General features: G+C 38.0%; 1 protein-coding gene across 1 annotated transcript in view; it reads left to right on the top strand.

Annotated features, from left to right (window-relative positions):
* The window catches only part of VPS41 (VPS41 subunit of HOPS complex), a 179,172-nt gene that overhangs the window by 113,028 nt on the left and 53,483 nt on the right, over positions 1 to 12,661 (top strand). Inside the window, exon 10 of the mRNA XM_032244456.1 lies at positions 5,290 to 5,356. Within this exon, the coding sequence (XP_032100347.1) occupies positions 5,290 to 5,356 (67 nt within the window). The remainder of the gene's footprint in view (positions 1 to 5,289; positions 5,357 to 12,661) is intronic.

Here is a 12,661-nt window from a genome sequence, read left to right on the forward strand (position 1 = left end):
CTTGGAATGGTGCTGTCTTTTTCAATCTTCTTTTAATTTCTCACATCCCAGCTGGCCTTAGCTATTTACAGAATATGGGGTTAGTTTTGTTGTTTAGTCAGGTTTTCTTCTCTTCATTATTCTTTCCATTTTCCCTTAGCTTTGACCCTTCACTTCTTCATTAGAGTTATTGATGGTGGAGAGAGAAGGTTAAAATTAAATCATCCTGCTGCTTGGTGATAATTTGATGGAGTGGAGGCCCAGACTTATCATCAATAATAAGATTTGGGAATATTTTCTGACGTATAATTATCTGACCCTTATGTGCCTGAGTAAATGAAATTTAGCTGTTCTACAAAAGGGGACCCAAAGCTCATTCACATTTATTTCATGCCTACTAGTGCTTCTGTTATATTCGATACTTGAGAGCCAAAAGTTGTTTCCCTTTTAAAAATATACAGCTTAATTCACACAAAATAAACTAAAACTTAGCTGAGGTGTAAAAATGTCATGAGAGAGTATCCCAGAAATAGCCTCATGAAAGAGCTCAGCTTTGGAGTCAGACAGACCAGGAATCAAGTCCAGCTTCTTCATTTTCCTTGGTGACCCTCTATGAGCCTTACTGTCCTCATCCACAACATGGCAGTGCTAATTGTTCTCACATGACAAGTTTTGGGGAGAAAAAGGTGAGCTAATACATATAAAGAGTTTCACATAGAACCTGATTTATTGTAATTGCTTAATAAATGTTGGCTTTCATTGTTATATAAAGTTCTAGAAATGACATGAAGGGGACATGGCTATTTAAAATTCACTTTTCTCTGGAAAGGGAAAGCGGAAAAAATATTAATCAGTAATTGTTATTAGCAAAACAAACATTGTTACACTTCAGGCCCTCCCAACCCTTATGTTGTTATCATTCGGTTTCTCTTTTCTTCATGTGATAAATGAACACAACCTGATTTATATTTAGGGTAACAGGAAGGAAACTGTACCTAATAGTGTAGGATGGAAACAGTGATTCGCTGGGCTCCCTATTCCATGTGTGTGGTTACTCATCCAATAAATTTATATTCTTAGTACTTTAAAAATCCCTTAAATGGACTAGGTGGCTTGTTGGATTTAAAGTTCCAATTTTCTTTTCTTATGGTGAAAGACAAGGAAAATTAGCCTATAGGAAGATGTAACAAGTTCACTCATTACTACCAGAAATTCCTTCTCTGATATGCTGAGTAATGGCCCTGAGGATAGCAGGCCCTAATTCCTGGAACCTGTAAATGTTTCCCTTATATGACAAAAAAGTAAATACTACTTCATATAGCAAAAGATGTGATTAAGTTAAGGATCTTGAGATAAGGGATTATCCTACATTATCTGAGTGGGCTTTAAATGCAATCACAGTTATCCTTATGAGAGGGAGGTAGAGGGAGATGCTACCACGGAAGAGAGGAGGAGAAGGCAGTACCACTGTGAAGGCAGAAATTGGAATGAAGTAGCCAATGAATGGTGGCAGCCGCCAGAAAGCTGGAGAAGACAGCATATTGTCCCCTAGAGCCTCTAGAGGAAGTACAGCCCTGCCAACACCTTGATTTTGGCTCAGTGAACCTGATTTCAGACTTCTAGCCTGTAAGTTACTACATCTCTGTTGTTTTAAACCACCAAGTGTGGCAGCCTGCTGTAGCAGCCGTGGGAAACAAATCCCCTTTCTCTATGCCCAAGTTAAGATCCAGCTTCTATAATATTTTTATGTCAAATATTCCATTTTATTGGAGTTTCCATTTTTTCAAACTCAGTTGTAGATGTTGAGTACTTCTCAGTGTAGACTCTTAGTGAGTTCTGTTGAAGGAAGAAGAGATAAGGATGTGGTCTTTCTTCAGAGAGAGAAATCTTATTGGGAGAAGAACCCAGAAGCAGTATAATAAAGTGTGCAGTTGGAGCTTACCATTTACTTCATTCATTCATTTGTCCAACAAACATTTACCGTTTGTCTGCATTGTGCCAGGCAGTGTTCTAGTGTTGCAGAACACAAACAGACAAATGCATGAGTTCCTTCCCTTGGGAAATTTATGTTCTAGTGAGGAAGGTGGACCAAAACAAGCAAGTATACCATGTTGAAGGTGGCAAATAAGAAGGTGAACATTTTAACAGGATAATAAGGAAAGGGATTGGGGTAGGTACCATTTAATATAGGATGGTCTAGAGATGGCCTGTCCAATAACTAATATGTCGTTTGGTCAGAGATCTGGAGAGAAAAGTTGTGCAGATCTGTGGAGGGCTGGGGTAGGAGGTGTTAGCAGAAGGAGCAGCAGTGTAAAAGTTCTTGAAGCAGATGTGTGATTGGTGTGCTTTTGAGGAACAGCAAGGAAGCTGTTTTTGTGTGAGTGAGTGGAGCAGGGGTGGAGGCACAGATGATGTTGGAGCACAAGAGCCCTTGAGAAGTCTTTGGCTTTTAATTTGAATGAGGTAAGAAGTTAGCACAAGGCTTTGAGCTGTTGTGGAGTCAGTTAAGTGATCTAATGTGTGTTTTGGAAGGATCCCTGGTTGCTGTGTGGAGCTAAACAGCAAAGGGGCAGTCAAGAGGGGAGACCAGTTAGGCTACTGCAGTTACCTCCATAAAAAAAACAAAAAAAAAATTGTCCCTGGTCAGCGTCATGCAGTTGGTGAGAAATGACTGGATCCTAGATATATTTTGATGGTAGACTCTGCAGTATTTATTGACAGTTGGATGTGGGGTATAAGATCACAGTCATCTAACAAACTGGAAGACTATTGATAGAACATGTTTAGAGTGAAAAAGGCAAGATTGGTTTTGGATGTGTCTGCTTGAGAGATGCCTGTTACCCACCCATGTGGAGAAGTAGAGCAGACAATTGGAGGAGGCAGATTCGTGTTCATGGGCAAGAACCCACCTATCAGTGACAAAGGGCTCTTACGATCATTGATCTGTGCTTATGCAGGACATGAGCTTAGGGTAGCACTTACCTGTTCACCCACTTTTACCTGCCACTTTCTACTTATGAGACAGGTGCTGGGCTTAGAGCTCAGACCCCAGAGCTGAGGAGTGCAGTAGAGCCATGCCCAGCTACCACTAGTGCAATATGTCCTTGTCCTCAAATTGTGGCACGGCCAGCGAGATACCAGTCAGGCCTTGGTGTGAATTCCATCCTGGCCAGGCAGTCCGGCATCATTCCCAGAGCTTCAGTGTCCTCGTCTCTAGATTAGACATAGTAACATTGTCTTTCATAGGTGTCTGAATGCTGGAAGACTGTCAGCCCTCAAGTTCTGTCAGTGTCTCTCAAATCTGTGCACTTCATCTTCCTTTCAAGTCTTTTTGGTGCTGGTCTGTTCCCCCTTAAGCCTGTCCTAAATAGTACAGCTAGAATAATCTAAGTGCAAGTCAGATGAGGTCAGTCCCCTCCTTGCCCATAGGATGACTGATCATAAACATGACTTCCAAGGTTCTGTGTGAGCTGCCTCTCCATTCCTCTCTAGCCTCAGTTCTGTCCCCTTCTTCCCCCATGCCCTCCATTTCTGTCCGATTGAGCTTCCAGTTGAAGGCCCTATGCTGTCACATTGCCCCGTGCCCCTGTGCTGTCTCCTGCTTCAACTTACATGTCACTTCTTCCAGGAAGCCTTCCTGCCCTAGCAGTAGATGCCCCTGCTATGTACTTCCCTGTCACACGTCAGTAAATTGGCTTATTTTAGTGCCTCCCCACTGCACCATAATCTTAAGAAAATAATGGTATCTAGTTCACAAAGCTCTTAGCTCAGGAGTGGTGCCAGTAGCTACCCAAAAAGTGTTCACTAATATGGCCGTTACATTTGCTTTTTTATTATACTTCAAACCATTTGAAACACTGTTCCTCATGTACTTATATCAGCACATTTAAACAGTTGTCTATTTGGCATTGTGGAATGTGCCATTAGATAATTCAGTACGTTTCCTAGTAAATGCATAAAGAAGAGTGGATAAACTCAAAAGTCTACCAGAGAAGAAAATTGGAGAAATAGGCAATTATATGAAATGTTCAAGAGACAAATGGTAAAAGCAATTAAGAAAGAAGACAGCTGGTCACTTCTAAGTGGAGGCTTCTACCTCTGTAGCCATGGGTTCAAGCCCTGCGTTAGGGAAAGTGAGCACTCTGCATTCACAGAGCTGCTGGAGTGTTGCTCAGCAGCAACTCAGTATACTATGTATATTAAAAAACAAAACCTTACTAAAGTGTACATAGCCATTGATAGCAGTTCTACTTGTAGGAATTTATCCTAAGGAAACAAAAGTCCTGAGGTTTTGTATATAAGTATGTTGATTATACTATTGCTTACAATAGCCATAGAAACAAAAGACTAATGCCACAAAAGGGAGCTGATTAAGTATAGTACATTCATGTAATGAAATGTAGTCATCCCTCAGTATCTGTGGGGGATGGGCTCCAGGATCCCTGTGGATCCTGGGCTCCTCTGATGCTCAAGGCCCTTGTATAAAACGATGTAGTATTTGCGTTTAGCCTATGCACATCCTCCTATATACTTTAAATCTTCTGTAGATTACTTATAATACCTGGTACAATGCCTGCACCTCACTTCATTTGCACAGACTTAATGAAGTAGTTGGTGTGCAGCAAAAATCAAGTTTTGCTTTTTGGAATTTTGTGGGATTTTTTTTTTTTTTTTAATATTTCTGATCCTTGGTTGGTTAAATCCATGAATGTAGAATTTATGGATGCAGAACCTATGGACATGGAGGCTCCACTGTACTATAAAGACTTTACAGAATTATGTTGCAGAAGAATATTTAAATACTATATTGAATTATTTGTATTAAATTGTCAGGTTAATAAGAGTAGCTTTCATAAAAAAAAAAAAGATTATTAATGGTCTTCTGTTTGTGCTGGAACAATGACTAATGCTTGTTTTCCCCTTAGAATTTTTCCATGTTTTAGAATTTTCCATACCATAGTTAAACTTAGTGGTAGCAGCTATAAAAGAACACCATGTAAAGAAAAAGGAAAAAAAACCCTGATCACTGACAAAAGTTGTACTTGGATCAGTACTTGACTTCAGGCTCAGTCTCACCAGGAAAGCTGAACTTACGTGAATGAGACTTTATTGAGGAATAATGTTACAGATTATAAGTAGTGATTGCTATATGTCATTTACATTAGTTTCTGTTATTTAAGCCATAGGGTAGATTGTCTCCATCTGCAGTGCTATGTGGTTAATTTAACAAAGATATCATATAATGGATAAAATGTTATGAAGAATTTTCCATCAAATGAATAAAAAATAACCTGCGAACTTATTTTCCAGATATGCTCAGTGAAGGAACGGCATGCCAGTGAAATGAGGGATTTACCAAGTCGATATGTTGAAATAGGTATGGCTCCAACACTTGCTTTCTGTGGATGTAAAACTTCATTCAAAATTTTCATCTTCATTAATCTCACCCAGACTGCCATAGTCTTTTACCTGGACCCCTGCTGCAGCCTCCTGACTGACTGGTTTATCTTCTTCTGCTGTGAATTACTCTCATCTAGTCTCCCCACTGCTGTCAAAATAAAATACCGATCAGATCTTGTCATCATCCTTCAGTTCTTCCACATTGTTCTCAGGGTGCAGATGGGACTCTTCAGTGGACCACAGGGATCTATGTTGGCCCCTGCCGTCCTCTCCAGCTGCAGCTCACACCAAGCTTCTCCTTGGTCTCTGTGCTGCAGCCACACTGAACCTGTCCGTGCCTCCTCTTCCCCTTGTCTAGCATATTCTTCAGCTTGAATGTTGCTTTCCTGGGAAAGCCACAGTACCTCCCTGACTGAGTCAAGTCTTCTCATTTTAGGCTCACTGCAGGCTTCCCGTTTCTAGCACTTGTCACGGGTACCAGTGATCCTGTGATTATTCAATGCATTTCTGTCTTTTCTACCTGACTGTCACCTTCTTGCAAGCACAGGCAGGGCCTGTTTTTGCCCACTGTTTGTATCTTGAGGACCTGGCACAATACTTGCACATGGAAGGTGCTTAATAATATTGAGTTGAGTGAATCAGTGACTCTGGGAAACAACTGTTCAGGAGAAGTATGCGCCCTAGATGATATACTATGACTTTTATATTTTATTTTTTATAAAAATCATAAAAAATATAATGATATTGCCCTAGATGATATACCATGACTTTTATATTTTATATTTTGTAAAAATTATTCTGAGGAAAAAATTTGCCATATTGTAAGTCAGCTGAAAAGTTCATTTGCCCATTTGGTTGGTGGATGGGTATTATAAATTTAATGGGTTATTCTGCCAAGCTGAAGTTGAAATAAATCATTGGCACATTACTATATTTATGTAAACAGAAAGACATACATTACTCACATGGCTAATGTGGTTGTAACATTTAAATCTGGGCTATTTTGTACCTGAAGTCAGAAGTTGGTGGTAGAGTTTTAATCTTTTTTTTTTTTTAATGTATTAGGATAAATACTTAGTTCAGATTGCTCAGTGTACTGACAGAGTAGATATATGAAGAATGTAGCACTGCTGAGAAAAACCGAGGACCAAGATAAGAGAGAAAACTGATAGATTATGTAGATAATTGTTTCAGTATCTTTTTCTTCTTTCCTTGCCTACCAGAAAATAAAAACAAAAACAAAAGCCTCTCAACATCTCAGTGCAATGTCCTGAGAGATTAGTATTTGAATATTTTAAATTGTCAAGGAGGTATAAAAATGTAACAGTTGTCATCTTCTTTCCTTAGTTGATATTATTGATCATGTACTAAGTGTGGGGCATGTGCTATGCACATAAACTGCGGTAATTCACGTTACTTTCACAGGAACTCTTGAAGTGCAGGTAGTGTGCTTCTTATTCTAGAGATGAAGAAATTGAGGTTCTAGAGGTAAATGACCTGTCCAAGATCTTACTGCTATAGCATTAAAATTGATAGAATCTAACTCTACAGAACAACCAAAAAGCTTCCAGGGAGGCAAGGAAGTTTGCTGAAATGTGTGATCTTGATGAGGTTACTTAACCTTCTTGACCATCCTTTTCTCACCTGTTAAATGGAGATGATAATATCTACCTTTCAGGATGTAGATATTATGGGAATTAGATATTGTGGGAATTAGACGTGGCATAAGAAATGTGCCTAACGTGGTACTTGGCATGAAGTAGATGCTCACTAAACCATTATCATTGTTATCACCGTGCAGACTTCCATCCCAACTCTGTGACTGCTGATAGCTGGCTCAGTGGTGGCCCTATTAGCCTAGAACCCTAGGATCGCATTATTACAGTGTAGTTCATCTGCACTGTAATTTCCGTGAAATAGACCATATGTGGGTACTAACGGTGTCACATTACTGACATTTTACTACTATGGTTAATAGTTAAGTACCATTTTTTCCCCTCCTAAGAGTAAACCTTTAAGAATATAAGCCATTTCCACAGCAGGAGGCAAAGTGGTTTGGATAAGAGTCCGTGAGTAGGATAACAGAAAGGGAAATATTAGGAGGTCTGGATGACAGTTTCCTTTAGCCCTGAATAGTGTGAGCCACTGTGCTTTGGTAAATGAGGTGAAAATTGCATTAAGATTAAAGAAATATATATAGCTGTACATTTCTTAGAAGCCAAGTATTTATAACTCTTTCTTGCAACTTAAGACTCTCAAAAATAGCACAAAAGTTGTTCCTGTCACATAGGATATTGATTTATTCTGTTAAATGAAAATAATGATATAATGAAGATTAAGCTTTTTGGTCAATCACCAACACATGAAGAGATTCTCTATACATAGGGCTTTACAGACGTCATTTTTTCTTTCAGACGGCATTGTTAAAAATAGGTTGTGGGTTGTGCCTGGCATCCATGTTTTAACTTCACTTGCATCTCTTGTATTCTCACAGGACTCCCTGATCCTCTGGTACTTTTCACCAAAGTCTTCCATGATCTCTGTGGTGTGGTATCTGGAAAGCTGACATCATGATGTTGGGAAATGAAGCCAATGTTTGTGTGTCATTTTTTAGGAGTTTTCTGCCAGGGACAGTTGACTTACATGCAAGGAATTAATGATTGACTTCTTGGTCTTAATTTCATATGGAATTTTGTTTAAAAAATAATAATTGAGATAAACAACTCTATGAGAATCTATATAAAATGACAAGCCAGGAAGAAAGAGAGGAAAAAGACGGGAATTCTTTTTTTAATTTTCATTATTGTTTGTATCTTCAGTTGATCATCTACTGTGGACTTCGTTTAGCACATCATTCTTTTTTCAGTCTCTTAATTGAAAAAACAATGACCTGAAAATTGAAGATCTGTTTTCATAGTGGAGGACAGTTATGAGATAATTGTTTCCTAGATCTAAGTATCTCTCTTTTATCTACCTGTTATCATTTTGATTCAGCTATATGGTTTAGAGTAGTGGGATCTTTGTGTGTGTGTGCTCATGAGTGATGTGGTTTCATCTGTTAGCCTGAGTCTTGATAGAGATGATGACACCTGATATTCTTCAATGTGTTTTTACTTAAGGGTCTAGGTATGTATGGTTTTCTGTTCTGTTGTAGATAGTTCAGTTTAAATCTCTGTAATATATTTATTTATTCTTCTGTCCTGCATTGAAAATTTTCCTTAACATGTTATTATGAAATTTTCTTTAAACAAAGAAAAGAACTTTGTAGTGAATAGAACCTCCAAGATTCTGCAGTTAGGATTTTACTGTATTTGCTTTAGTACATACCTGTTCATCTATTCGTTCCTCCTTTTGGGCGGGATATAGCAACTCTTTCCTGCTCAGTACTGTAGACTCAGGTTTTTGTTGTTAATGGAATTAATGAAGTTTCTCCATAATAAGTAATGTTAAGAAATCTGAAGCTCCTGAAGTAACAAATATATCTTGTTCCTTATAGAACCACCACCATCAAACACAGTGCTAAATACACTGCAAACAGAATGTCATCTAATCTTCACAGTATGCAAGTGGGTAGTGGCTACTGTCCCCCTAGTGTAGGTGAAGCTGATGTGCGGAAGGGTGAGGTAACCTGCTCAAGATTATTCATAAACAAAAAAGGCAGCTTTTGCACTTAGGTGTACCTAGCTGTAAAGCTGTTGCTCATAATCATGGTGCCACACAGTGCTCCCCATGTTTCCTTTACCCAGCCGCTGGCCTTTATTTGCAGAGACTTGTTCCAGGCATTCAGATACAAACTACTGCAGAAATGCTCTAGAATCTGAAGACCCTTTTTCTGTATCAGCGATGATGGCTGCTCACCTATTTTAGATGAAATGGAAATGCAGTAGATTTGTTTTTTTTATTTTGGTTCAGAGAAATATCATTTGGAGAAGTAGAAATTATATTTTCACTTGCTTTATCCTGAGATTGAGAGCTTTTTTTCATTGCTTCTCCTCCACATTTTTAGAGAATTTATATAACATGGTTGCCTTGGATGACCTTCAGAATTGTTTTTAAGGAAAAGGAACCAAACCTAGATTATGCTTCTTTCAACCCTTTTAAAAACAAGAAAAGCCTTTCTTTGCCATATTTTAGTGTTTGACTTAAATAGTTGATGCAACAAGGTAGTTTTATATTTATAACATAAAGTGTAACATTTGCCTGGAACCTTATGATTAGCAGGTCATTGACCATTTCCTTTTCTTTTATGTAACCAGTATGCCTTAATCTGCTCACTAAATATTCCTCATCATTGCTGTTTCAGGAGTGCTAAAATTTCATAGATGAGATAATCATATCAGCTTAGTGTTGTCATTTAATTGGCAATAATTTGCTGAATCTTGATTATAAAATATGGAATTAAATTGCAAACTAAATGTAAGTGGTTTCTGACTTGTGTGTACTGTTGGGCTCCTGTCTGATTTGAATGCTTTTGTTATTTTGTCCATTAGTCATTCTTTTCAATTTCACTTCATGTATCAGATCTTCTCCATAATGTGCTGATATAAAGCATTGTGAAGTCAGTTTTCCTTTAATATGTCTGCTTCGTAGCACAGCCCTAAAGCGGTTGAAGTGCTGTGATTTCCAAATGTATTTTCAATGATAAGTGGTCATGCTGACAAAATGTCCAAACTTATTGAAAAGTCTGGGGGCATTATATCCAGTTGATTATGAAATACTAATGTCTGGTGACTAAGGGGCCAGAATCTCTTGGGAACAAGATACTATCTGTTATAAAGGGCCCTCAATGCTTTTTCATAAATGACTATAAGACAATGAAACATAATTGTTCTTATTTGTAAATTTCTTGACAAACTTTTTTGTTGCTTTTTAATTGTTTTTTTTTTTATCAAAAATGAAGTCATCTACGTACTACTTGTAACCAGCTTGTTTCATAACATGTTATTTTCCTGTATTGTTAAGTAACTACCTCAAAAAAAAAAAAAAAAAAAAAGGCAATAAAATACCTGGGAATACAACTAACAAAGATGATAAAGAACCTCTTCAAGGAGAACTACAAACCACTGCTCAACGAAATAAGAGAGGACACAGACAGATGGAGAAACATTCCATGCTTATGGTTAGGAAGAATAAATATCGTGAAAATGGCCATACTGCCCAAAGTAATTTACAGATTCAACACTATCCCCATTAAGCTACCAATGACCTTCTTCACAGAACTGGAAAAAAACTACCTTAGGTTTATGTGGAACCAAAAGAGAGCCCATATAGCCAAGTCAATTCTAAGCAAAAAGAACCAAGCCGGAGGCATCACACTACTTGACTTCAATCTATACTACAAGGCTACAGTAATCAAAAAAGCATGGTACTGGTACCAAAACAGAGATATAGACCAATGGAACAGAACAGAGGCCTCAGAGGTAAAGCCACACATCTACAACTATCTGATCTTTGACAAACCTGACAAAAACAAGTAATGGGGAAAGGATTCTCTGTGTAATAAATGGTGTTGGGAAAACTGGCTAGCCATGTGCAGAAAGCAGAAACTGGACCCCTTCCTGACACCTTACACTAAAATTAACTCCAGACGGATTAAAGACTTAAACATAAGACCTAACACCATAAAAACCCTAGAAGAAAATCTGGGCAAAACCATTGAGGACATAGGCATAGGCAAGGACTTCATGACCAAAACACCAAAAGCCTTGGCAACAAAAGCCAAAATAGACAAATGGGACCTAGTCTAACTCCACAGCTTCTGCACAGCAAAAGAAACAGTCATTAGAGTGAATGGGCAACCAACAGAAGAAAAAATTTGAAAAAATTTTTCAAATTTTTCAATTGAAAAAATTTTTTCAATCTACCCATCTGACAAAGGGCTAATATCCAGAATCTACAAAGAACTAAAGCAGATTTACAAGAAAAAAGCCAATTCAAAAGTGGGCAAAGGATATGAACAGACACTTTACAAAAGAAGACATATATGAGGCCAACAAACATGAAAAAATGCTCATCATCACTGGTCATTAGAGAAATGCAAATCAAAACTACATTGAGATACTATCTCATGCCAGTTAGAATGGCAATCATTAAAAAATCTGGAGACAACAGATGCTGGAGAGGATGTGGAGAAATAGGAACACTTTTACACTGTCGGTGGGAGTGTAAATTAGTTCAACCGTTGTGGAAGACAGTGTGGCAATTCCTCAAGGACCTAGATATAGAAATTCCATTTGACCCAACAATCCCATTACTGGGTCTATATCCAAAGGATTATAAATTGTTCTGTTAAAAGGACACATGCACGTGAATGTTCATTGCAGCACTGTTTACAATAGCAATGACTTGGAACCAACCCAAATGCCCATCGATGATAGACTACACAGGGAAATGTGGCACATATATACCATGGAATACTATGCAGCCATAAAAAATGATGAGTTTGTGTCCTTTGTAGGGACATGGATGAACCTGGAAACCATCATTCTCAGCAAATTGACACAAGAACAGAAAATCAAACACCTCATGTTCTCACTCATAGGCAAGTGTTGAAAAATGAGAACACATGGACACAGGGAGGGGAGCATCACACACTGGGGTCTGCAGCGGGGGAACTAGGGGACCGACAACAGGGGACAGGGTGTTGGGGAGGGATAGCATGGGGAGAAATGCCAGACATAGGTGATGGGGAGAAAGGCAGCAAACCACACTGCCATGTATGTACCTATGCAACAATTTTGCATGCTCTTCACAGGTACCCCAAAATCTAAAATGCAATTAAAAAAATATATATATACATATTTTAATATTTTTTAAATATTATATATATATTTTTAAATATAGATATATATATATATTTTTTTTTTATTTGAGAAAAAAGGGACAAAAGAAACAGGTCCAGGTAACACCAGGGAGTAGCCAAGCCAGGAAATGTCAGAAAGCCATATTTTTCATAGCAAATGGAAACAGCAGAAGAGAGAACTCTAAGAGTTCAATAATTGTCATTTCATCTAAAAAGCGAGCGCCAGAAAAGTACCAAGGCCAAATCCATACGAAGTGTTAAGAAAAAGTGAGTAAGAAGCAGACATACCAGAGACACATCTACACAATAGATCACAACTGTAATTTCCTGTTTCAGAAGTAGCTACAAAACATCTTTTAAAAGTGATGTAAGAAATCACAATTTGAAAATCTCAAATTAGGTGACAAAAGCTCATTTCAAGAATTGAAGACTGAACCTGAAGGAAAATAAGAACAAATAGACACAAAGATAATGCTGATA

The sequence above is a fragment of the Sapajus apella genome, unplaced genomic scaffold, assembly GCF_009761245.1.
Source record: "Sapajus apella isolate SASKATOON/1434 unplaced genomic scaffold, GSC_monkey_1.0 scaffold54, whole genome shotgun sequence".
NCBI classification, from domain to species: Eukaryota; Metazoa; Chordata; class Mammalia; order Primates; family Cebidae; genus Sapajus; species Sapajus apella.